At 47.7% G+C, this 24,869-nt stretch overlaps 1 protein-coding gene across 1 annotated transcript in view; it reads left to right on the top strand.

Annotated features, from left to right (window-relative positions):
- The first annotated feature begins 233 nt into the window (after nucleotides 1-233).
- The window catches only part of LOC144824121 (aminopeptidase Ey-like), a 282,546-nt gene continuing 257,910 nt past the window's right edge, over nucleotides 234-24,869 (top strand). Inside the window, exon 1 of the mRNA XM_078683233.1 lies at nucleotides 234-1,044. Within this exon, the coding sequence (XP_078539359.1) occupies nucleotides 311-1,044 (734 nt within the window). The 5' untranslated portion in view covers nucleotides 234-310. The remainder of the gene's footprint in view (nucleotides 1,045-24,869) is intronic.

Raw genomic sequence — 24,869 nt, 5'->3', positions numbered from 1 at the left:
CCAAAATATAGCTTTAGATCAATTGAGTATTCACTACAGGACGGGAAGCAGGGTCACGCATCTCGATGTCATTTATTCTGGTAAATGATCAGTAAAATGCAGTTTCTGAAGTTGTAAAAGGACGGAGATGAGCTGGCAGAACTGCAACCGTGGGATTTATTGCATTCAGATTAATATTTAACCGAACAATGCACCAATTTGATCCTCTCCAAATGTGTTGTAGGAATATAAAAGGATTAAGCATCAGCTCCCTGTGGCAGTTCCTTTTTTTTTTTATAATATTGCATGTGTGTTCAGCCTGGCTGCGAAGATGGCAAAAGGCTTCTACATCAGTAAGCCGCTAGCCGTGGTGGGAGGTGTGTTTGCTGTAGCCGCAGTGGCCACCATCATTGCTCTGTCAGTCGTGTATGCCGAGGAGAAGGCCAAAAACGCCAACTCCATTCCTCCTTCGGACAGCCCCACTGTTCCTACTGCTGGGGCCTCAACCACAACAACTCCAGTCCCTACTGTGATAGGCTCAGCCCTGACCTCAAACCCTGCATCTGGAAATGTCACTACATCAACCACAAATTCAACAAGCACCACAAGGACTTCAGGATCTCAAACAAGTGAGGCTTGGACTCCATCACCAAATGGTCCATGGAGCAAGTATCGACTTCCCAAGACGTTGATCCCACGGCACTACGACGTGGAGCTTCAGCCCTATCTTGTCAAAGACTCTCGGGACCTTTATATATTCAAAGGAAAAAGCACCGTTCATTTCAGATGTGAAAATGCCACTAACTTGATACTCATTCACAGCAAGAAACTGAACTATACAGAAGGAGATAAATATGAAGTTTCCCTGACAACAGGAGATGGCTCCTCTCCGCCAATCATAACAAAAATTTGGGAAGAAGTCAAGACTGAGTATTTGGTGGTGGAGCTGGACAGCAGTCTGGAGGTGGGAAGAGAATACTTTCTTCATAGTAATTTCACAGGAGAACTGGCTGACGACCTGGCTGGATTCTACAGGAGTGAATATATGGAAGGTAACGAAACCAGGTAGGAATGGGAATAGACTATTGATGATTTCTATGCAGCACACGCAGGCCTAGACCATTGCACAATATTGAATGAAACAAAAAAACAACTGTATGGACCTCATTACGACGTCCCTTTTAATTCACTGGTAACAATAGCCAGCTGTGCCCTCAGAATAATGACATCTGATGTAACACTGAGATTCTCTTTGGATTTACCCAGAATTTTGACTTGCTGGAAGCAGTCAAAACCTTGGGTGAAACTCTAGAACAAAATGAGGAATTACCAGGTGAATCAGGACCATTCTTGACAGTTACCTGTACACAGTAACTCTGGGGGTTGGGGGGATAGGCACCTGGAGGATCACCTGAGTTTAAATAATGGGGCCCTAAATGTGTGACATGATATTTCATAATGTTTGTGGATGGCTTGCGGGTAATAACTTAATTTATTTTAAAGAATAGAGTCGGGAGTAAATTTATCAGTGTAAGTATTGGGACTGGAGGTTCAAAAGTGCTGCTACAATAGGGAAAATGCTGAGAACGAAAACATTCCTACACCTATTGAGGAAGATCTTTAAATGTTACATACAGTATTATTAGCATAAGGTGCTAAGAGCTGAACTCCCCCATGGAGAAAAAGCTCACAAAGATGCTAGATACATCTAAGTAATTCGATGAAGAATTGGTATTATGGCAGAAGTCAAAAACCTTATTTTTTCAAAATGATGCTTGAGAAATTAAATCAATATAAGACACTGAACAGGCTGTCGTTTTGTGATCATTTATTGTGAGTGGAAATCACCTTATTCACGTTGCTGTAGAACTGACATCATTAGTAGTAAAAAGAATGTGGACTTTTTTTCCTCTGTGTTTATTTGTATTTAAATTTGCATTTATTTCACTAGAACAATGGTAAGAATATAACTAAGCTCAATAGGATCTTAGAGCCTGATTTAACGTTTATTGATAAGGAGAAGATTTCTTCAGCAAATGTAGAATAGAACCTACCAGCTGAATGACCTCTTCTATACTACACCCTTGATTGATGACATTTCACTAATGGAGATAATGGAGTATTCTTCTTTTACGAAATTCTACTCCTGAATCTACATTTTCTTTCAAATGTATTAACTATGAAACTATGATGGAAAGGATAGCAGCAGTGGCTGGGTAAGAGTCAGAAGACGTATATGGAAAGGGAGATCAATTTTAACATAAATGTTGGAGGGAAGGTGAAGAATAGGAGATGATAACTATAAATATTTCAAGGTAATAAATCAATCAGGGGTTGGTGAAGCTCAGCTACTCACCCACAAGTGTCTCAAGGTGCTGGGGGGAGGTGGACGGCTCCACTGAGTGCTGTGGTAATCCGAAGAGCCAGGTCTAGAGGTCCTTCCTGAACAGAAGCAGTGTAGGGATTTGCCGTAGGTGGAGGGGAGGTCATTCCAGGTTTTGGCTGTGAGGTAGGAGAAGGACTTTTGTCCCATTCTAGTCTTGTAGATGTGTGAGATGGAGACCAGAGAGAGGTCAGCAGATCAGTGGTGTCCCTTGGGTGCATGGAAGGAGAGGCGGTTGTTTAGGTACATAGGTCTGATGTTGAGTAGGGCCTTGTATGCATGGGTGAGGAGCTTGGAGGTTATTCTTCTTTCCATGGGGAGCCAGTGGAGATCTCTGAGGTGTTGGGTGATGTGGTTGCGACGGGGGATGTCTAAGTTCAGTCTGGCTGCAGTGTTCTGGAGCGTCTGGAGTTTCCGTAGCAGTTTCTTGTTGATTCCAACATAGAGAGCTTTTCCGTAATCCTGTCTGCTACGGATGAGGGCATGCGTGACCATTTTACTGGATTTAGAAGGCATCCATCTGAAGTTTTTCGGAGTATGCCGAGGGTGTTGAAGCAGGCCAAGGATACAGTGTTTATCTGGCGGGTCTAGTATTATGCCATGGTTTCGTGCGTGGTCCATCGGAGTGGGGTGGATTCCGAGGGCGGGGGACCACCAGGTGTTGTCCCATGCGGATGGGGTGGAGCCAAGGATGAGGACTTCTGTTTTCTCAGAGTTGAGTTTCAGGCAGATCTTATTCATTAAGGTGGCGATGGCTTTCATCCCTTCTTGGAAGTTGTGCTTGGTGACGTTGAGTTCTTTGGCGAGGGAGAGGATAAGCTGGGTTTCATCAGTTTAGGAGATTATGTTGAGCCCGTGGATTCTGACGATGATTGCGAGGGTGGCCATGTAGATGTTAAAGAGTCTGGGGCTGAAGAAGGAACCCTAGGGCACTGCACATCTGGTCTCTGTTGGTTCTGAAAGGTAGGACGGGAACATGACTCGCTGGTTTCTGCATTTGAGGAATGAGCATATCCAGTCAAGAGCCTTTCCGCAGATGCCAGCACCATGGAGTATGGTGGCTAGTGTGTGGTGAGAGATAGTGTGAAGGGCAGCAGGGAGTTTCAAGAGGAGGACTGCCGTTTGGCCCCAGATGTCATTGTGGCGGCTCGTAGGGCGGTCTCGGTGCTGTGGTTGCTGCAGATTGGGCGATGTCCAGAATGTGGCTGGCTTCGATGAAGTTTGCTAGCTGGGGTTGACAGCCTTTTCGATGACTTTGGCTGTGAAAGAAAGAAGGGAGGTGGGCCTGAAGTTCTTGAGGTGGCCTAAAGTTCTTGAATGTTCACAGTGCAGGAGGTATCTATTCTTATTGGAAGCAATGTAGCTACAAGGGTAATAGTCTCAGGCTGCCTGTGCAATATTCCTTGGAAACAGTAATTGTCAATCGCAAACCAGTGCTAGTTAGCCATGAGTTAGATTACTTTTCCCAAGCAACCCAAAAGGTTTTCTTAATATTTGTTCATTCCGAGACTGGGGTCATTATAGGCAAGTGCAACACCCCTACTGGCAGCATAGATCCATCACATTCCCAAACAATTCAAGGCAATTCCTAATTTCAACCATTACATGTTTATGAAATACTCATTTCATTGTGGTGCTTAGTCCATAAGTCTGAAGCCAGTAACATTGGTTTCATTTTGGAATGCCCACATCTGAGAGGTCTGTCTAGCTTGATGTCTTAAGTGTCTCATTGAGGAGTGGGGGCTGAAGGGATTTTGACCAACACATGACGAATGAATCAGTCACCACCTCAGCAATCCTCCACGGCATTTATGTGTGGGAGGAAGCAACATTCACAATGGCATAGACACTGCAGGTTCCTCTATTGGGAAAACCTTTGGCTGACTACCGTTGGTATTAACCTTATGCAAGAATGCCATGTTAACCATGTCTTGTGCAGAAAGCACTCTCAATGTCTTTGGCATACTGGGAGAAACTCCCGCCTTACCTGGGATATGTGTAATATGGATGTATGACATTACAACGCATGCTTTTACATCGCATGCTTTTACAACGCGGTTTTTACAACGCATACCATTACAACGCATAGTGCTTTTAGGCGCTGGATAGTGAATTGTTTAATTTACTATTCCAACTCCACTCCCCGTGGATAGTAGGGAAGGTGTTGGATAGTACATTAAACCTATTCCCAATCCTAGAGCGCCCCCCAGCTCAATGCGTTGTAATAGTTTGCGTTGTAAAAGTTGCGTTGTAAAGGCACTGCGTGGTAAAAGTTGCGTTGTAAAGGTTGTTTACCGTGTAAGATAGATGCAGGAAATACATCCTATCTTTAGGTGTAAGTTTCCACTACCTACATTTCTGACTGCAATTTCACTATGCTGGAATGACATGATGTAAGGGATGTGGCAGATTACTCTTCTTCAAGGTCACTCCCACCAGAGGTCATTGCCCCATTGGAAAAAGCCTCACTGCAAAGCAAAGGTTCTCAGACTGCAGCAGGCCACGCTCTCCCTGTGTGTTGGACGAGCTTCCTAGGTGAACAGGGAAGCACAATGCAGCACTTCGTAAAACTAAATATTCCCCAGAGTGCTTTCTGTTGATGGCTGGTTGAGTATTTGGTTGGTACTGTACCCTATGAGTGGTATTTTTTTTTGCTGTTCTGCATGAGATTCGAAGAAGTTCTAAAATCATACCTCTGCTGATTTGAAGTTTATTTATGTATTACAGTGAAAGCAGAAGTAAGAGAGAGATAGGATTGTAGGTTAGAAGCATGTGGTCTACATCTTTGATATTTGATGAACAGCCAAGTAATGCGTTTTGCAATTCAAAGTGGTTGTTAATTATATTGTTCCATGTCAGCTGGGCTTTCTCGAACTTGCATATCTGTACAGAGAAAGAATTACCATCAATGCAGTTTTTTTTTAATGAGGATGGTCAAGAGCTGGGCCATTCAGTAAATTATGAGAGTAGATGACTGAAAGTAGATTGGGACTGTACCAGGGACTGCCCAATTAGAGATGCAGAGTATCAGGGATTTTGACTGGAAACCTGCATAGCCCTTTCGGAGGACTGGGACAATGTGGTCTTGTCTGCCCCAGTGAAAAACATGTCTGGCTGTGACATTTTTGGTTCTTTGCAGTCTATGGAGTATGTTTGGGTTGGATCCAAGGCAGAATCAACAGGAATTAGGAAAATGTGAGAAGCACAGGCAAATATAGCCTGAACATTTCAGGAAAATCAAACTCTATGATAGAGTATTAATCATGATTCACCATTGTAGGAAACTTAGGTTTTTGGTGCAGTAGTCCCCCCACTTTTTGCCTGGTATTTGATGCAACTCTGACTGGAGTGCAGTGCCAGTGTTATTTTCCCAAAACAAGCTAACTGCACAATTGATCTCAAATTGGCCAGGTCTCCAGCACTGCTGTAGGTCCCTAGTAAGTGGCTCTATTGGTACCTAGGGCATAGGTACTAAAGAGGGACCCTAAGAACTGCAGCATATCTTGTGCCACTCTAAGGGACCTAGCACCAAACACAGGCAGAGTGCCACTGTAGGCTGCAAGACAAGGTGCTCTAAAAAGTGAATACATGACATGGCGCACACCTTGTGTGCGATGTCCCCTAACACTGCATGCAATATTTGTAAGTCACGTCTACAGCAGGCCTTACAACCCTAAGGCTAGGTGCATTATATTACACGTGGAGACATATCTGCATGAGCAGATATTCCCCTGTGCTGGCCAGTTCAATTACTGACAGTACAACTGAACAGGGAACCCATCTTAGGGTATGTACTGGGCACTGGTCGAAACAAGTTTCCCAGCTACATAGTGGCTTCACTGAAACCCATGGTGTTTACTATCAAACACCTCATATCAATAAACCCACACTAATTCCAGAGATGTATTCATTAATGCATGTACCCAAAGGGTACTGTAGAGGTACCTCCACTGAAAAGCTGCTGATCTCTTCTGCATTTGGCTGATTGGTCCTGTCCAGCCTGCCACCACAGATGTGTTTCTGATCCACTGTATTGGAAGCAATGCCTACTCTGGCAGGAGATGTTATCACCTCCTCCAAACAGGATGACTAGTAGTCAGCATATCAAGGCAAGAGGCGTCAAAGACCTCCACCGCCTTTGATATGTGACCCCAGCTTCCCCCAGACAGGGGAAATGCCACCCCCTGCCATTTGGCACCAGGGCAGGTGGTAAAATTATCTAGACAGGAGGTGTGTTCACACTCAGGCTAGTATCACCCCTTAGCTGGGCTACCTGGAGTAAACACTACAAGGAAAATTCCACCATCTTGGGTTTTGGTGGAATTAGTTCCTTTGGGTCAGGGTTATGCCCACTTCCCACAAGAAGTGGTCATATAGAGGCTGCCCATGAAGGTAGGAGGCCTATTAGCTACTACCTGACACTCCCTGTAATGCCCTATAGTATTAGGTCGCACCCCTGATACCAGGATTTCAGATTTGAGGGACACAAAGAAGGAGTGGTCAAAGAGGATTCTTGACCCGAGACTAGAGGAGCCACAACTGGATTGGCGCCAATCATGCCAGCCTGCCTACTGCACTTGGCCCTCCCAGAGAAAATGACTCACCTTGCCACTGTCAGTGCTTCGTAAATCACCAGAGAAGTCCCTTTGAACAGAGGAGATACTCCCTTGCTGCAGCAGGCACCAAAGAAGCTGGGACTAGTTCACTGTCCCTCCACCTACTGGGACTACCAGTAATGCAGCCACCCAGGAAGAGGTCACCATTCTCCCACATGTCAGATCTATCCTCCCTCCAAGTGTGGGGATGCCAAAACCGACCTGAGCTGCACAGCACCAAAACCTGGGGTACCAGGCTCCTTGCAGCAACCAAGGCTTGTTGTGTCCAGCCCAGACACCAACACCGAGGAAGACCGACCTATACGTCGAGGAACTTCAGCAACAGGGAAACCCACATTGAGAGTGCCCCAGCTGTCCTGTTTGCCCCTTTTCTACAGAACTAATACAAAGAGTGAGCCTCCAACCGCTGCCATTCGACACCTCAAAGTGTCTTTGCACCTGCTATCCACAGCCCGGATATGAGGGAGGTGACAGAGTCAACAGGTTCCTGAGGCCCTCAAAGGCTGAGCCCACCCTTGGGTTTTCCTAGACTGGATTCCCAATCGCTACCTGTAGCCTCTTTGTGCCTGAAATGGCAGAAACCGGTCCCCGGAAGCTTGTTTCCTTCCCAGTGTAAGAATTGGCTTTTGTAGTCTGGTCTGCCCTGTTCCCATGATGCACTGGGCCAGGGACAGACTAATTTGCATACAGCCAGGTTCTGAAACTGGGATGGTGCAATGAGCTAAAAAACGGTGTTGGATCTAGCCCTGATCTCTTGACTGGGTGAGAGTACTCTGCTTAATTCAGAGACTCTGTCCATCACCACCCCTTTTTGTAAATTATTTTGTCCACCCTAAGCGTGGAAGGGTATACTCAGATGTGAGTCCCTTGCTCATTGCACCATCAGGATTCAAGCAAGCCGGGCCGAAGACGCCTGAAATGGCAGAAACCGGTCCCCGGAAGCTTGTTTCCTTCCCAGTGTAAGAATTGGCTTTTGTAGTCTGGTCTGCCCTGTTCCCATGATGCACTGGGCCAGGGACAGACTAATTTGCATACAGCCAGGTTCTGAAACTGGGATGGTGCAATGAGCTAAAAAACGGTGTTGGATCTAGCCCTGATCTCTTGACTGGGTGAGAGTACTCTGCTTAATTCAGAGACTCTGTCCATCACCACCCCTTGTTGTAAATTATTTTGTCCACCCTAAGCGTGGAAGGGTATACTCAGATGTGAGTCCCTTGCTCATTGCACCATCAGGATTCAAGCAAGCCGGGCCGAAGACGCCTGAAATGGCAGAAACCGGTCCCCGGAAGCTTGTTTCCTTCCCAGTGTAAGAATTGGCTTTTGTAGTCTGGTCTGCCCTGTTCCCATGATGCACTGGGCCAGGGACAGACTAATTTGCATACAGCCAGGTTCTGAAACTGGGATGGTGCAATGAGCTAAAAAACGGTGTTGGATCTAGCCCTGATCTCTTGACTGGGTGAGAGTACTCTGCTTAATTCAGAGACTCTGTCCATCACCACCCCTTGTTGTAAATTATTTTGTCCACCCTAAGCGTGGAAGGGTATACTCAGATGTGAGTCCCTTGCTCATTGCACCATCAGGATTCAAGCAAGCCGGGCCGAAGACGCCTGAAATGGCAGAAACCGGTCCCCGGAAGCTTGTTTCCTTCCCAGTGTAAGAATTGGCTTTTGTAGTCTGGTCTGCCCTGTTCCCATGATGCACTGGGCCAGGGACAGACTAATTTGCATACAGCCAGGTTCTGAAACTGGGATGGTGCAATGAGCTAAAAAACTGTGTTGGATCTAGCCCTGATCTCTTGACTGGGTGAGAGTACTCTGCTTAATTCAGAGACTCTGTCCATCACCACCCCTTGTTGTAAATTATTTTGTCCACCCTAAGCGTGGAAGGGTATACTCAGATGTGAGTCCCTTGCTCATTGCACCATCAGGATTCAAGCAAGCCGGGCCGAAGACGCCTGAAATGGCAGAAACCGGTCCCCGGAAGCTTGTTTCCTTCCCAGTGTAAGAATTGGCTTTTGTAGTCTGGTCTGCCCTGTTCCCATGATGCACTGGGCCAGGGACAGACTAATTTGCATACAGCCAGGTTCTGAAACTGGGATGGTGCATTGAGCTAAAAAACGGTGTTGGATCTAGCCCTGATCTCTTGACTGGGTGAGAGTACTCTGCTTAATTCAGAGACTCTGTCCATCACCACCCCTTGTTGTAAATTATTTTGTCCACCCTAAGCGTGGAAGGGTATACTCAGATGTGAGTCCCTTGCTCATTGCACCATCAGGATTCAAGCAAGCCGGGCCGAAGACGCCTGAAATGGCAGAAACCGGTCCCCGGAAGCTTGTTTCCTTCCCAGTGTGAGAATTGGCTTTTGTAGTCTGGTCTGCCCTGTTCCCATGATGCACTGGGCCAGGGACAGACTAATTTGCATACAGCCAGGTTCTGAAACTGGGATGGTGCAATGAGCTAAAAAACGGTGTTGGATATAGCCCTGATCTCTTGACTGGGTGAGAGTACTCTGCTTAATTCAGAGACTCTGTCCATCACCACCCCTTGTTGTAAATTATTTTGTCCACCCTAAGCGTGGAAGGGTATACTCAGATGTGAGTCCCTTGCTCATTGCACCATCAGGATTCAAGCAAGCCGGGCCGAAGACGCCTGAAATGGCAGAAACCGGTCCCCGGAAGCTTGTTTCCTTCCCAGTGTAAGAATTGGCTTTTGTAGTCTGGTCTGCCCTGTTCCCATGATGCACTGGGCCAGGGACAGACTAATTTGCATACAGCCAGGTTCTGAAACTGGGATGGTGCAATGAGCTAAAAAACGGTGTTGGATCTAGCCCTGATCTCTTGACTGGGTGAGAGTACTCTGCTTAATTCAGAGACTCTGTCCATCACCACCCCTTGTTGTAAATTATTTTGTCCACCCTAAGCGTGGAAGGGTATACTCAGATGTGAGTCCCTTGCTCATTGCACCATCAGGATTCAAGCAAGCCGGGCCGAAGACGCCTGAAATGGCAGAAACCGGTCCGCGGAAGCTTGTTTCCTTCCCAGTGTAAGAATTGGCTTTTGTAGTCTGGTCTGCCCTGTTCCCATGATGCACTGGGCCAGGGACAGACTAATTTGCATACAGCCAGGTTCTGAAACTGGGATGGTGCAATGAGCTAAAAAACGGTGTTGGATCTAGCCCTGATCTCTTGACTGGGTGAGAGTACTCTGCTTAATTCAGAGACTCTGTCCATCACCACCCCTTTTTGTAAATTGCCTCTTTGTGCAGGCCCCATCAATTGCAAATGACTCCTGCAGCATGGACCAGATGCCTAAAGACAGCACTATGCCTGAGCCCTACAGCCGGAGGAGAAGCGCCCCAGCGGTGTCTCTGCATAACCAAGCATCTCAAGGACTGAGCCCCCCTGTGGGTTTTCTGGACTGGCGCCGCAGTCTGAGCTCGCAGCCTCTTTTTGCCCGGCTGTTCCCCATTGAAGTGAACAGGGCACGTAACTCTGAAATACACCTCTGCTCCCGACCATCCCAGTGCCACCCGAGGTGACCTGTGGTGTGGCCTTTGACCTTTCCCCATGCTCACCTTAAGTCCAGGAGAAACGTCCATAAGTCGTTGACATGTGCCCGAATGCAATATATGTTTTTCCCCCATAGGATAACGTAACTGCTCCAGAAATTGCACTGTGTGAACTTTTGAAACCTGTAAGAATGCATTACTCGAAAAGTCCTTTCCTGATTCCTATGATCTTGGTATCTAAATTAATATACAAATCTAATATTTGTATTAATTGGTGTCAGGTTTCTTTGAGTGTGTGTCCCACTTACTGTCTTTGTATGTGCAATAAATGCTTAGCACTACCCTCTCACAAACTCAACTGCTCGCCTACACTACCACAAAAGAGAGCATTTGGGTTATCATTTGTGCTTGTGTCAGCCAACAGGAGTTTGTCAGGACTCTTTACTCAGTGAACATAATTTTTGTCCACCATATAAAGAGCCAGCTTCCAAAACCTATGATACAAGTTAGTTACACTACAGCAATTCTCATTGTAGTGAATGTGAATGTTGTTAGGATATGGACGAAAGAGGCCCCAGTCTTGATGTGAGCCAACTGAGCTCCCTTTAGGCCTATTTAAAATTCCCTGATATGTATTCATATGACAAATAGGATTGTCTGTTGCTTTCTCTCCTTACTTTCTCTTTTTTATGATTTTGTATTTTATATTGTATTGTACTGGCCAATTCCTCTAACAAAGGATTGTCTTTTTAATAGTTAAAACACTTTAATATGATGCAACTGTACATGTTTTTGAATGCACTTGTTATGTACTGTTTTTATTTTTGTGGCAAAATTCAAGCAACTTTTTTAATATAAAAAAATAAAGAGTAACTATACAATTTATTGGTTGGTTTGTGGATATCTATTTCTAATATATGGGCTAATTTGGTGTTAACCAAATACCATTGTGTGTCGCACGTATTTGTCCCCAAGGGATCTCCTTTGTTACTATTTAATTTTCCTTACAAAGGTGAATTGGCTGCTGTCAATATTACTACAGGAGCTTTGCACAAAAACAAGCATTACAGCAATCTTTAGAGAATATGCAAGTGCTTTATATGCAGCTTTTACTAATAGAAAGCCAGACAGTAACAGGGTTAGGAAATAAAGAATTTGAAGAATTTGAATGAATTTATTCACAAAAATAAAAGAGTGAAGAGAATTGTAAATTAAACTGAAAATATATTTTAAAAAACACAAAATCCATCCCTTAGAAAAAGCATTAGAAATAGGCCAGCAGTGTTAGCCTGCAGAAGATACAAAAATGAGAAAAATGTCAGTCTACCACGTAATTGATTGGGAAGTAGGCATCCTTTTGGTCTGACTTGTGTTAATGGTGAGTTAAAAACTGATGTTTTTAACTGCTGAATGACTTTACCTTCCAAAAACAGGTTTTTCTGGAAATGGAACATTTTTAGTGGAGCGCACCTTCAATCTGTAATTAAAAAATACCCCACTAAGTCAATGAAGCAGCATAAGTTGGCCTGTTGTAGCCTCAAACTTCCCTATAAAAAACTCTTGAGTAGGAAGAATGTTTAGATGAACCTATATCTTCACTGCCTACACTTGGCAAGTTGTTCTAGCCGTCTAGGAGTGAACATTTTTCAATATTCAAATGCCCTTCACTTATTTTTGTTGCACATCTGCCCTTAAAAACAAATCATCAACTTTTCATCACCGGGTCTTCAGGATGCAGTCCACAGGTCTCAGTTGCAGTAGGCTTCTTTCAGGCCCAAAAGGCAATATCTAGTTCTAAAACATCAAGTGCAAGTTTTCCAGGCAGGGAATGATTTCCGTTTGCACTCTCCAGCAACAGAACAGAATTTCCACATGAGCAAATTTGGGAAATATCTGATACCAACCGGGCCACTGTACTCATCACATCTTTGTCTGCCTTGTGACGGACCGTACCCTCCAGCCAAAGGAAGGAAGTGCTAAGTAGACACGTATACTCCTCTAGTGTGATCCTGACCCATGTAGTTCTGTAGATCAACAGGAGATTAGCACAATCGGACCAAAGACCCTATTATGTACAGGGCGCAATTGCTATTGTTTGCGCCATAGCGCACCTTAATACAGGAAATACAGAAAGTGCAGCCTATTACATAGAATATGCTGCCCTAGTGCAGCCACGAACTCGTGCTGCCATGGGGGCAGAGCATTCAGGTAAAAAACGGAGCGGGTTTAAAGCAGCTGCTCCATGTTTCACTGTGCAGGCGGCAATCTCCCTGCACTTTAAAGGGGGATTGGAGATCTCCTTGTTGGCCCAGCTGCCTGCAAGGGGGTGTCTGGGAGGATCCATGGGACACCCTTTCCCCCATCCAGATGGCTGCTAAAAGGTGGCGGACTATCAGTGCGACCACTAACAGCTATGGTGCCTTGGCACCGGCTTCTATAAATAAAACGTGCTACGCAAACAAATGATGGACGAAATGCTGAGTAAATCATACATTCACCCCAGTCAAAACATCTGGGATAAATCCATTGTTCTTTGCTCACCATGCCACGCCAGTTTAGACCCAGCTACATACAAATCAGTCTTGACCCTGTTCCCAAGGGGAACAGTCCAGCCCGAACTACCAAGCCAGGTCCTCCCTGGACTGGAAACAAGCATTCTAGGACAGGTTCCGGGGAATTACCCCTCATCAGCTAGGCTAGCTTGAATCCAGTGGGACAGTGAGTAGTGGACCCTGTCTGGGCATACCCATCCCACGAAGGGCAAAAAGTGCTACATAAACAAATGATGGATGGAATGCTGAGTAAATCATACATTCACCCCCAGTCAAACGATCTGGGTTAAATCCATTGTTCTTTTGCTCATCATTCCCCCCAAGTTTAGACCCAGTCATATACAGATTTTAAGACTGATTTGCATATGGCTGGGTTTAATCTAGAATGGCATGGTGAGCAAAATAACGATGGATGTAGACCCAGATCTCTGTACTGGGGTGAAAGATTGACATTGTTCAGCATTCTGTCCATCAATTGTTCTTTTTGTATTTGTCAACCTGAATAGGATAGGTATGCCCAGATGTGGGTCCTGTTCTCTTCATGGCACTGGAGTCAAGCTAACCCGGCTGATGAGTGGTGGAACCCCAAAACCGGTCCTGGGAAGCTTGTTTCGGGTCCAGGGAGTTTCCGGGCCTGGCAGTTCTGTCTGGACTGTTCCCAGTGGGAGCAGGGTCAAGACTGATTTGCATATGGCGGGATTTAAACTGGAATGGCATGGGAAGCAAACAAACGATGGATTTAGAAGTAGAGACTAGTAGATATGTGAATGAGATGTGAGATGTGATAAAAAAACTGAGATTTGGCTGATTTCAGAAGATCTTAGGTAAAGTGTATGCCACATATCAAAACTGTCATATATCTATTATTGCTAGGTAAAACATGAAATGAAAATTAACAAGCTATGTATTAGGAACACTCCTACTCTCCATATCGGTACTGCCTGAGACAGTATGGGGCTTCTGCTCTCAGAAAATTGTCTTACCAGAGTGTGTCATTTAGAAATAAAGCTGGTTGTTCATTTAAACAGTGCATGCTTCAGTGGGTCTATTTAGAAGCCTACCACAGAGCAGAGATAATTTTGGTCACGAGGTCTCTGCATTCTTTATGCTGGAGTATGCTGTGTTATGACTCAACATCTAATAATGTGTAAGCATATGAAGACTAGGGGTGGATGATAAATTTGGCTCCACAGGCGGAGTTTGCAGAGTTTTGGCCACTCAGCGTTACACATGTAACACGAGTTCTGGCCAAGCCCCCGGAACTAAAAATCAGAGCGATCAGCGTAACGCGCCAAATTCAGCCCTTCGCAAAACTCTGCAGAATCTCCTGGAGTTGTCATGTAACTTTGCGGAATTCCACAGAGTGAAACTCCATAAGGTCTGTCCACCCCTAATGAAGACCAGAATCAAGCACTCTTGTACTGGTTCATACCGAAAAAGGTTCAGTAATTGCTTTTGGATAGCTTCTCTCTGTAATGCAAAAATTGTTTTGTCAATCCAATTTTCAGCAAGAAATTATTCCCTTTTATTGCAGAAATTCTTTAAACAAACTGATTCAAGGTTTCAGACATGTTTCACTCGGAATTCGGGGAGTTTGACTTCTTGAGCTTTTTCAAGTCAAGTAGGAGAGAAATCATCATCAGTCTAGCGGTCAATGTTAAGTCAACTTGGAAAAGCAACGTGCTCTCTGGTATTTTGCCTTTAGATTATGTCTTTGCATCGTGGCTGAAGAAGCTTCCAACTTTTGTTAATTATACATTGATGATAATGGGTTGACTCATACTTCCCTTGAAAAAGATCATGCGAAGAGAACCCTCATGAAGAATATTCTGGATAGAGTTGACATAATGAGGCCATTTTTGTATTAGTTGCTAATGAAAAAACGTAGACTGCTGGGAAGTTTCTTTTTTTGCATAGGATGAAAAATGTCTACTTGTAGAGATGTTTAGTAAACGCTTTCTCTGACTGATAGATCTCTTGCACACCTTTGTTTTCTCAAAACTATTTTTTGGGAATGCACAACTTCAGAATTTGATCAACTATTCAGGCTGACTTCTGCTAGCTGATTTCCAGGACTATTGTTCTCTTTGTTCAATCATGTATTAAAGACTGTAAATTGACTTTTAAGATAGGTTTCCCTTGGAGGAAGAGCTTGCCACAGAGGAGCATAGAGACATCCTTTTAGAGCGCAGTACACTTTTGCCAGGTACTTTCACAGGACCCTTGGCAGCATGTGAGGATGAGCCTATACACGTTACAGAGTTGGGTGGTGAGGCTCACTCAGGGGCTCGGTCGCCATACCTCAGTGTGCAGCAGTGGGTGCTGAGGCATGCTTCTTGCTTTAGCTGCGAGCGTTTGACTTGGAGGATGGAGGTGGGCGACTGGGCCCATGTGCTGCTGTCACCTCAGGTAGCCCTCTGACAGCCCGACCTAGGCTGTGCTACCTTCATTGTTGGCTATGACGAGGCCCAGGAGCGAATGCAGTGAAGGCCCAGTGGGGAGCCCTTTGAGCGATGGCCAGCTGATTGCAGACTCGCTGTGAAGGGGGCGCTGGACTTGGGGTGAGTCCCATCCATCTTGCTGGGGTGTGTGGCTCCCGCATCGAAGATATCGAGCCTCATGGCCGTTAAGACTAGAGAGGACTATCACTCCACCATTTTGGTCAACTACTAGAACGAGCCAGTGTGTGGTGGCCTGACTTTCTTCTCCACTACTTACGTTAGACTTTACTGTTGCTAACTGGACCGCCCTACTCAGACCTCCACTTGGACATGGAGTTGGGCTTTTTTTATGTGATGGTGGGGGACAAGAACAGTGACAGCTATCTTGAGTGAGGGCATTTGGCCCTCTGTATTGTCTGACTCTTTTGGATACCTTTGAGGTGCGACTCTTACCTATATTATCAGCTCATATGAGTCCCTGCCATTGTAGAGTGTATGACCTTTCCTCAGAGACACCCAATGCTTGACCTGATGTGTGGTGACTCACGACTGTTCCCGGATTTCCCTGACACCTGGTCATGTGCCCCCGCTGCGACCTCTCCCACATCTGCTGTAGCCATGAGGTATGAAGCCGGACTTTGGGGGACTCCCAGGATGGTGTCCTTTGTTTCTGGGGATTGCTTGGACCCTGGACTGTCCCCATCTGTGTTGCCATGCTATCTCACCCTTGATGTCCTTCTGCTAGTGTGCCTCCCGCACATCTAAATACAAGCCTGCCCAACAGCTGCTCTTCTTGTAGGCGGGCTCCAATTTGCAAATGTCAGAGGGCCCTTCTACAGGTGCCATGATGCAAGACTTTTCAACCATGCCATCATGAGCTATGGACATGTTACTCTGGAAACTCTTTGAAATTAAAGTCTCAGTGGCAATGATGTTATGCTTATAAGATCATTTTTGAAGGATTACTGTTTTAACTAAAACTGTTGATGAAATTATTCATGATATGTGAGTTGTATATAAATCGATATAATTTTGCACTGTGTAAAGACCAATGGTCTTAATAAACATTACTTTCACTGACTGACAAAAGGTCTCCATGAGTTTGATCAAAAAAGCTCTAAGAAAAAAACAATGAAGTACAGTCACTCTGTTCTGATATTGCCTCCTTTCAACATCACCTCGACAAGACACACTCTCCTGTATCAGACACAGAAGGCCATTTAGATACCATTCCAGACTGGTCCTCAGAGGTCTGGAAATTGCAGAGGAAAGTGGTTGACTTGAAGGACAGAAGCAGGCAGGACAATATCCATATCACCAGAGTGGAGGGCGTACATTGCCACGATTCTCTAAAACTTTCTGCCAAAGCTCCTTGATCTGTGGCTAGTACCGCAGCTTGAAATACAGAGGGTGCACAGGGTTCGATCGCATACCTCAATCAATCATTACATTTATAAAGCGCGCTACATACCCGTGAGGGTCTCAAGGCGCCGGGGGGGTGGGAGGGCGCTACTGATCGAAGAGCCAGGTCTTGAGGCGTCTTCTGAAGGCCAGCAGGTCCTGAGTCTGTCGTAGGTTGGTTGGGAGAGTGTTCCAGGTCTTGGCGGTGAGGTAGTAGAAGGATCTTCCGCCGGCTGTGGTTTTCTGGATACGAGGGACTGTGGCGAGAGCGAGGTTGGCTGATCGGAGGCTTCGGGTGGGGGTGTGGAAGCTGAGTCGGTTGTTGAGGTAGGTGGGTCCGGTGTTGTGTAGTGCTTTTTGTGCGTGGATGAGGAGTTTGAAGGTGATCCTCTTGTTGACGGGGAGCCAGTGCAGGCCTCTCAGGTGGGGCGTGATGTGGCTGCGGCGGGGGACGTCGAGGATCAGTCGAGCCGAGGCATTCTGGATTCGTTGTAGTGTTCTCAGGAGCTTGTTTGTAGTTCCTGAGTAGAGGGGGTTCCCGTAGTCTAGTCTGCTGGTGATGAGGGCCTGGGTGATGGTTTTTCTAGTGTCGATAGGGATCCATTTGAAGATTCTGCGGAGCATTCGGAGGGTGTCGAAGCAGGACGCGGAGACGGCGTTGACTTGCCTGGTCATGGAGAGGGTGGAGTCGAGGATGACTCCCAGGTTGCGTGCGTGGTCCGCGGGTTCCGGGGCTGTGCCTAGCGAGGTGGACCACCAGGAGTCGTCCCAGGCTGATGGGGCGGGTCTGAGAATGAGGACCTCCGTCTTGTCTGAGTTCAGCTTCAGTCTGCTGTCCTTCATCCAGTCGGCTACGGCCCTCATTCCTCTGTGGAGGTTGGCTTTGGCAGTGTGGGGGTCTTCGGTGAGGGATATGATCAGCTGGGTGTCGTCGGCATAGGAGATGATGTTGAGGTTATGTTGTCGCGCGACGTGGGTGAGAGGAGCCATGTAGATATTGAACAGCGTTGGACTGGGGGAAGATCCCTGTGGGACGCCGCAGATGATCTCGTGGTTTTTGAGCGAAAGGGTGGGAGGCGTACACTCTGGGTTCTGCTGGAGAGGAAGGATGTGGGCCAGGCCAGGGCCTTCTCTTGAATACCTGCGTCATGGAGGCGTGCTGATAGGGTGCGGTGGCAGACTGTGTCAAAGGCTGCTGATAGGTCCAGGAGGATGAGGGCGGCTGTTTCTCCTTTGTCCATCAGGGTCCTGATGTCGTCAGTGGCGGCGATGAGGGAGGTCTCGGTGCTGTGGTTGCTGCAAAAGCTGGATTGGGAAGGGTCCAGGATATTGTTGTTTTCGAGGTAGCGGGTTAGCTGTTTGTTGACAATCTTCTCTGTCACTTTTGCCGGGAACGGGAGCAGGGAGATGGGCCGGAAGTTCTTGAGGTCCTTAGGGTCCGCCTAGGGTTTCTTCAGAAGGGCGTTGATCTCGGCATGCTTCCAGCTTTCCGGGAAGGTGGATGTCTCGAAGGAGCAGTTGATAGTTTTCCGGAGGTGGGGCGCGATGGCTGTGCTGGCCTTGTTGAAGACGTGGTGGGGGCAGGGGTCCGATGGGGATCCAGAGTGGATCGAGTTCATGGTTTTGATGGTGTCTTCGCCGCTGACGCTGGACCAGGTGGTCAGGCGGCTGGTGCGGGTGGTAGTCACGGGGGGGGTGGACTCTGTGGTGGGTGCGGGGGGGTTGGAGTTGAAGCTGTCGTGGATGTCGGTGATCTTGCGGTGAAAGAAGGCAGCCAGGGAGTCGCACAGGTCTTGTGATGGTGGGATGTCGTTGGTGTTGGAGCTGGGGCTGGAGAGTTCTTTCACGATGCTGAAGAGCTCTTTGGTGTTGTGCGCGATGTTGTCTAGGCGGTACTTGAACATGGTCCTCTTGGCGGTCCTGATGAGTTGGTGGTGTCTGCGGTTTGTGCTCTTGAGGGCTGTGTGGCTGTCTGGTGTTCGGTCGTGGAGCCATTTCTTCTCCAGCTTCCGACAGGTGTGCTTGGAGATCCGGAGGTCTTCAGTTTCTTATTGGTGTGGTTGGTTGTGGAGGTCTTGAGAGGGGCGATGGTGTTGGCGCAGTCGTTGATCCACTGTGTGAGGTTGGTTGCAGCGGTTTCTGGGTCGGTGAGGTCAGTGTGTGGTCTCTGGGCGAGGGTGGTCATCAGTTGGTAATCAGTGACCTTGCTCCAGCAGTGGCGCGGCAGCTGTTGAGTGTGGTGGTGTGTGGTGGGTTTCCTGAAGGTGAAGTGGACGCATCTGTGGTCGGTCCAGTGGGGTCGGAGGTGTAGTTGAAGGAGACGTGGGGGCTTGCAGAGAAGATGGGGTCAAGTGTGTGCCCAGCGGCGTGGATGGGTGTCGTCACGAGCTGTTTGAGTCCGAGGTTGTCGATCAGGGCGGTGGAGTTGGCGTCGTTGTTGTTCTCGAGGTGGAAGTTCAGGTCCCCGAGGAGGATGTAGTCCATGGAGGCAAGGGCGTGGGTGCTGATGAGGTCGGTGATGGTGTCACTGAACTGTGGTCGAGGTCCGGGAGGTCTGTAGATGAGTGTTCCTCTGAGGGTCGTGTTGAGGTTAGTGTGAATCTGGAAGTGCATGTGCTCGGCGGTGGTGAGGGTGTCGTCGGTGTTAGTTGAGATTCTGATGGAGTCTTTGTGGACGATGGCGATCCCACCACCCACTCTGTTGGCGCGGTCTCTGCGGGAGATCTTGTAGCCCTGTGGGATGGCTATGGCGATGTCTGGTGCTGAAGTGGCGTTCAGCCAGGTCTCCGTCAGGAAGGCTACGCCGAGGGCGGTGGAGTCTAGGAGGTCCCAGAGTACGATGGCGTGTTTGCGAACAGAGCGAGTGTTGAGGAGGATGCAGCGGAGGTGGTTGGGTTCTTTGGCTGGTCTTTTGGTGGGCTGGAGGCTGGTGTAGCTGCAGTTGCGGCAGATGAAGGGTCCTTGGGTGTGCTTCGGGGTGGCCCGGAAGCAGGGGTGGGCTCGTCCGGTGTTGAGTGCGTGGAGGGTGCTGGAGTCGTAGTGCATTCTGGAATAGCGGGGGGTGCAGGGTCCAGGGGTTCTGGCCCTGGGCGCGGTCCAGGTGTGGACAGGTGCAGACGGGCTTGCCTTTGGCGTGCCTTCGGTGCGCCTGCTGCGCGCATCTGCTGCGCTTCCGCGCGGCTTCCTCCATAAATGGCGAAGTTGGAGGGAGGAGCAGCTGGGAGGCGGTAGCGGAGTGGCCAATGGGCGACAGAGGGAGCGTGGCACAGAAGGAAAAGGGGTGGGCCGCAGGGAAGCAGCGGCGGGAAGCAGGGGGCACAGAAGCGGGAAACAGTCACGGAGAGCACAAAATAAACAAAATAAACTGCAACAGGCACTAAACAGGGCACAATGCAGGAGAAAAAACACTGGGGCAGTCAGCAACAATACTTCACGAGTGTGGGTGCGGCGGCTGGCTCGCGGCAGCAGTGCTGGGGCAGGAGTCCTGGTCACACACGGGGGGAGCCGTGCGGTGTGTGGAACGACCGGCCCTGCGAGCAGGGTCAAGGGTCACAGCTCACCACCGCGTGGCGTCCTCCATAAGTGGCCAAGTGGGAGGGAGGAGCAGCTGGGAGGCGGGAGCGGGGTGGCCAATGGGCGACAGAGGGAGTGTGGCACAGAAGGAAAAGAGGCAGGGCCGCAGGGGAGCAGCGGCGGGAAGCGGGGGGGCACAGAAGCGGGAAACAGTCACGGAGAGCACAAAATAAGCAAAATAAACTGGCAACAGGCACTAAACAGGGCACAATGCAGGAGAAAAAACACCGGACAGTCAGCAACAATACTTCACGAGTGCGGGTGCGTGTGTGGGCTCGCGGCAGCAGCGGTGGGGCAGGAGTCCTGGTCACACACGGGGGGAGCCATGCGGTGTGTGGAGCGACCGGCCCTGCGAGCAGGGTCAAGGGTCACCTGTGCACATCTTCATCTTCACAGTGGCCTTAAACTTGCGAGGCATCAACAGGCGCAGCAAACTATACAACTTCAAGGAAACACGGCCCCAATCGACATGAAAAAAAAATATCTTAAATTTTGCTGACTTCTCTCAAGGGACCAACTTTGTGAGCAGGCAGTTCCTGGGTCTGAGACTGCTTCTTCGAAAACATGAAATTTGCTCTGAGCTTCTGGAATCGGCTGTTCTTTTGAATACTATGGATAGTAGGTCCCGGAACTATGATGACCCCGAGGAGCTGGAGAAATTGTTACACACATTGGATAATAGTGACATGGAAACTAGGGAGAATGCCGAGGTGCTGCACCCGGTCACAGCATCGAGGGAACAGCTATTGGCAGGAGACCAGGATGAGTGAAGGAGGTTGGAAAGAGTTACATAACGTTGGTCCTCGGAAAGTGGAAAGCACTCTGCAAAGGGGTGTGGTACCCCTAGAGGCAAATCACGATCGTACTTAAAGTTTGACAATTGAGCCCCAGCCTGACACAGTGCCAGTCCATCTATTGGACATTAAGGGTGCACTGGGTGCCTGAGGATTGTTGTGTCCTAGGACTTGCAGTCCAGCGAAAGTTGCCACAGGGAGCTCCCTATAGGCTGCAACAGTTGGTCCATTTCACAGAGGACCTGCTCTGCTGATATCTGACATTTAGTCATCTGGAACCTGGGGTGGGCCACACATCAGAACCTGGTCGTATTTCTATGCTGCCTTCTCAGTAATGTTTCAAATTATGCATGTTAATGGCCTCTGCAATGTGCGTGTGGGCTCTTGTAATTATTGGTATCGCCTGTTTTTGAAATGCTGTAACACTTGGGGCCCAGGTGTACATATTGGTATGCTGTTGTCTCATTTTGTTCTCACCCTCAGTTAAAATCCATCCCATTGGCCTCTCGGGGATCGGGGCCCCAGCCGCTGGCGTCCACTATAACTTCCCGTGATCAATGATATTAGTTGCTCAAGTTACCAGAACCTGGAAGGGAGGACAGAGGTTGTACAATCACAAGGTTAAATTGGGACATTTTATTTTCATTAGTGGTGCCACCTCAACAGGGACCTTGGCTCAGTACTTGGCTTCCCCTTCCCCTTTTACCCTCCCCCTTTCACTCCCCGGCATCCCCCCATTGATTTTGGTTTCCAACATTTAGATGTCTGGAGCACCTTCTGGGTCCACAGTCCCATTTCAGGTGGTCTCACTACACATGAATAGATTGACGCACTTTTTCAAGAGATAGAAATTTCTTACTTACCTGACGTCTCATCGCCCAGATGTGGACTGCTTCAGGAAACACACTTATCTGATTCGGAACATGACAAGTTATAGCAGGACTGGGTGGGTAGTGGGCTTTGTGCTAGCAGAAACCCTGGCACACAACAGATACTACCTCCCGTCTGGACCACAGAAAGGGTGGCGTGGCCATTTTAGTACACAGATCTTTGGTGTCTGGCATACTGATTACATGGAGGGTCCCCTTGGGTAGATATGTTTTGTGCAGTTGAAAATACAGGATGATACACTCATGTACTCCATTTATGCCCCGGCCACACTGACCAAACTCCTACATTCTTTAGGTTCTGCCAAGCTGGTCATGGGTAGGTGACTGGAATCTACCTCTTGATCCATTTCTAGATAACTCAGTTAGACAGCACCGAGATAGGTTTTTACTCTCTGACATTATTGGTGACCATGCTTTAATAGACCCTTGGCGCCTCCTACACCCGAAGGATAAGGATTATACTTTTACATCTGGCATACATGGCACTTGTTCGCACATAGACTTCTTCATACTGTCAGGTGTTTTAACCCGAACCTAGTTGCAGCCTCGATTCTCCCCAGTGACACTTCTGCCCATGATCTCATTCTGGTTCTTGCAGACCTTCAAATCCTACGACCCTCTCAGACCCGCTGGCGCATGAACGCGGCACTCTACAAATCCCCTGGTATGGCAAGCGCAGACTGTGCGGATATCTGCCCCAATACATGAAGGAGAATGTTAACTCCTCACAAATGATGTGGCGGCCGGAAAGGTCTGCAGTAGGTGTCACCTAATCAAAATCTCTGCTGACTTTAAGAGGTGCTGTACATCCAAGCATCAAAGATTGACGACTCTAGTAGAGCAGTTAACTACACGGTACAACTCGATGAAAACACCTACCCCCTCGACGACCTGCTAAATGCCATATTCGACCTGAATTCCCGTTATACGACCCAAGCAGAATCTGCCCTCTTCGGATTAAAGCAGAGGCACTATTGACGTGGAGAGAAAGTAGTGCGCCCGCTGGCTGTGCAGCTGAAACAGGTGTAACAATACAAGGTGATACCAGCATTCCCTTGGGGAAAAAATGAAATATGGTGTGCCATTCCATAATTTCTAAGTATACAATGCATATAGTTGCTCACTGGTAAATCCCAGACCAAATGTAAAAAAATACTAAAAAAGAAACTAAAACAATGGGGTTATACCTAGGAACTGGCAGCTGGTTCAGCTTGCCCGAGCTAACCTCGTAAAGTCTTCTGGTTTACTAAAATCTGCAAAACTACACCCATGCGGGAGTAAAAATCTACCCTATAGATTTAGGCATTTTTCTGAGAATCCTACCCGAAGTGTACAGCCAGTTAAACCTAACCAGATCATGCCTTTAATTGGTCGCTATGCGTAGCCTTACAGCTGCTGGTACATCTCTGTTGTAGGTCCAATTTATATAGCTCCTGGATCAGAATATTTCATGAAAAATGTCAATAAATAAACCTGAAAGGTATTGAGAAGTTATGTTATAATTTCTATCATACGACCCATTGTTGATCATGCTACTCATTTGTCCTTTTTCACAGGACAGAAGTGAGAGAAAGTGAATGTGGAGACCAGCATAAAAATAGGGCTTAGAATACAAGAGATATTTTCAGGAAAAGACAACTGCTACGGGCGAAACATGAAAAAGAAGGTGGAAAGAGAAGTAGACAGATATATATTGAAAAACAGCAGATAAATTAGCCAATGCAACAGAAAGAGAAAATGAAATCTAGGTTGAATTTACATCATAAAGTGTCTAAAGAATGAAATTCCCATTTACAGAAGAGGTCGCAAATTGGCACCACCTTTTTGCCTTTGGGAAGGAGTTTGTGAATCGACCTATGCACCAATAGGTTGGTTCACAGAATTCCAAATCGTTAAGGGTCGCAATCTTGCCTACCTTATCAATACCCATTAGGTAAGTTGTAAATTGTGACTCATTATGATTGGATGTTATCACATGGATGGTGGCTTTCTGGGGTTTGCAGAATATCATGTCTGCCATTGCAGTGTAACCCTTTCTGTGCGGCAGACGCGCATGAGCCGTCCGACGCATAAGTGGCCATGTGGGTCGGACGGCCCACGCATCCGATACCTCGACATAGGGAATCCCTCTGGTGCAGGCACCAGAGGGATTCCCTTTACCCCCCCAACAGCCTTGGGAGCAGGGAAAGAGCTTACCCAGCCCCAGAGGCCCCCCTGGTTTCCCATAAATGACGATCAGGGCGCATGTCGCGCTGACGTAATTTCAGTGAAACCGAAACTGAAATGAGCCAAGAGGCTCATCTGAATTTCCCTTTCTACATGCACAGGGGGCTATCTCAGGCCCCTGAGCACGTAGAAAGTCAGGAGAGTATCGTTGGAAAGGAGAGAATTTCCCCTTTCCAATGGTGTCCCTCCCTAGTGTATCTCTCAAGCAGGAATCTACCCACTAGGCACCAGGGAGGGGGGAGTGCCCCCTTGGGAAGGGCCTTTGCTCCCCCCATAATAATTTGAGCACATTTAGTCTTCCTGCCCCCCTGGGGGGCAGATGGGGCAGTAGCCCCAATCTGTCCCCCCAGGGGGGCAGAAAGCCCACTAGATACCAGGGATTTTTTACACTATAATTAGGAGTGGAGGCTGCCCAATATGGGCATGCCAATGCCCCACGACTCCAGCCACCAAATGACAGTCTTTCTGCCCCCACCGGGGGGCGGATGGGGGCAGTAGCCCCAAACTG

The sequence above is a fragment of the Lissotriton helveticus genome, chromosome 3_1 (assembly GCF_964261635.1).
Source record: "Lissotriton helveticus chromosome 3_1, aLisHel1.1, whole genome shotgun sequence".
Lineage (NCBI taxonomy): Eukaryota > Metazoa > Chordata > Amphibia > Caudata > Salamandridae > Lissotriton > Lissotriton helveticus.
This window is presented reverse-complemented; position numbering and strand designations above follow the sequence as displayed.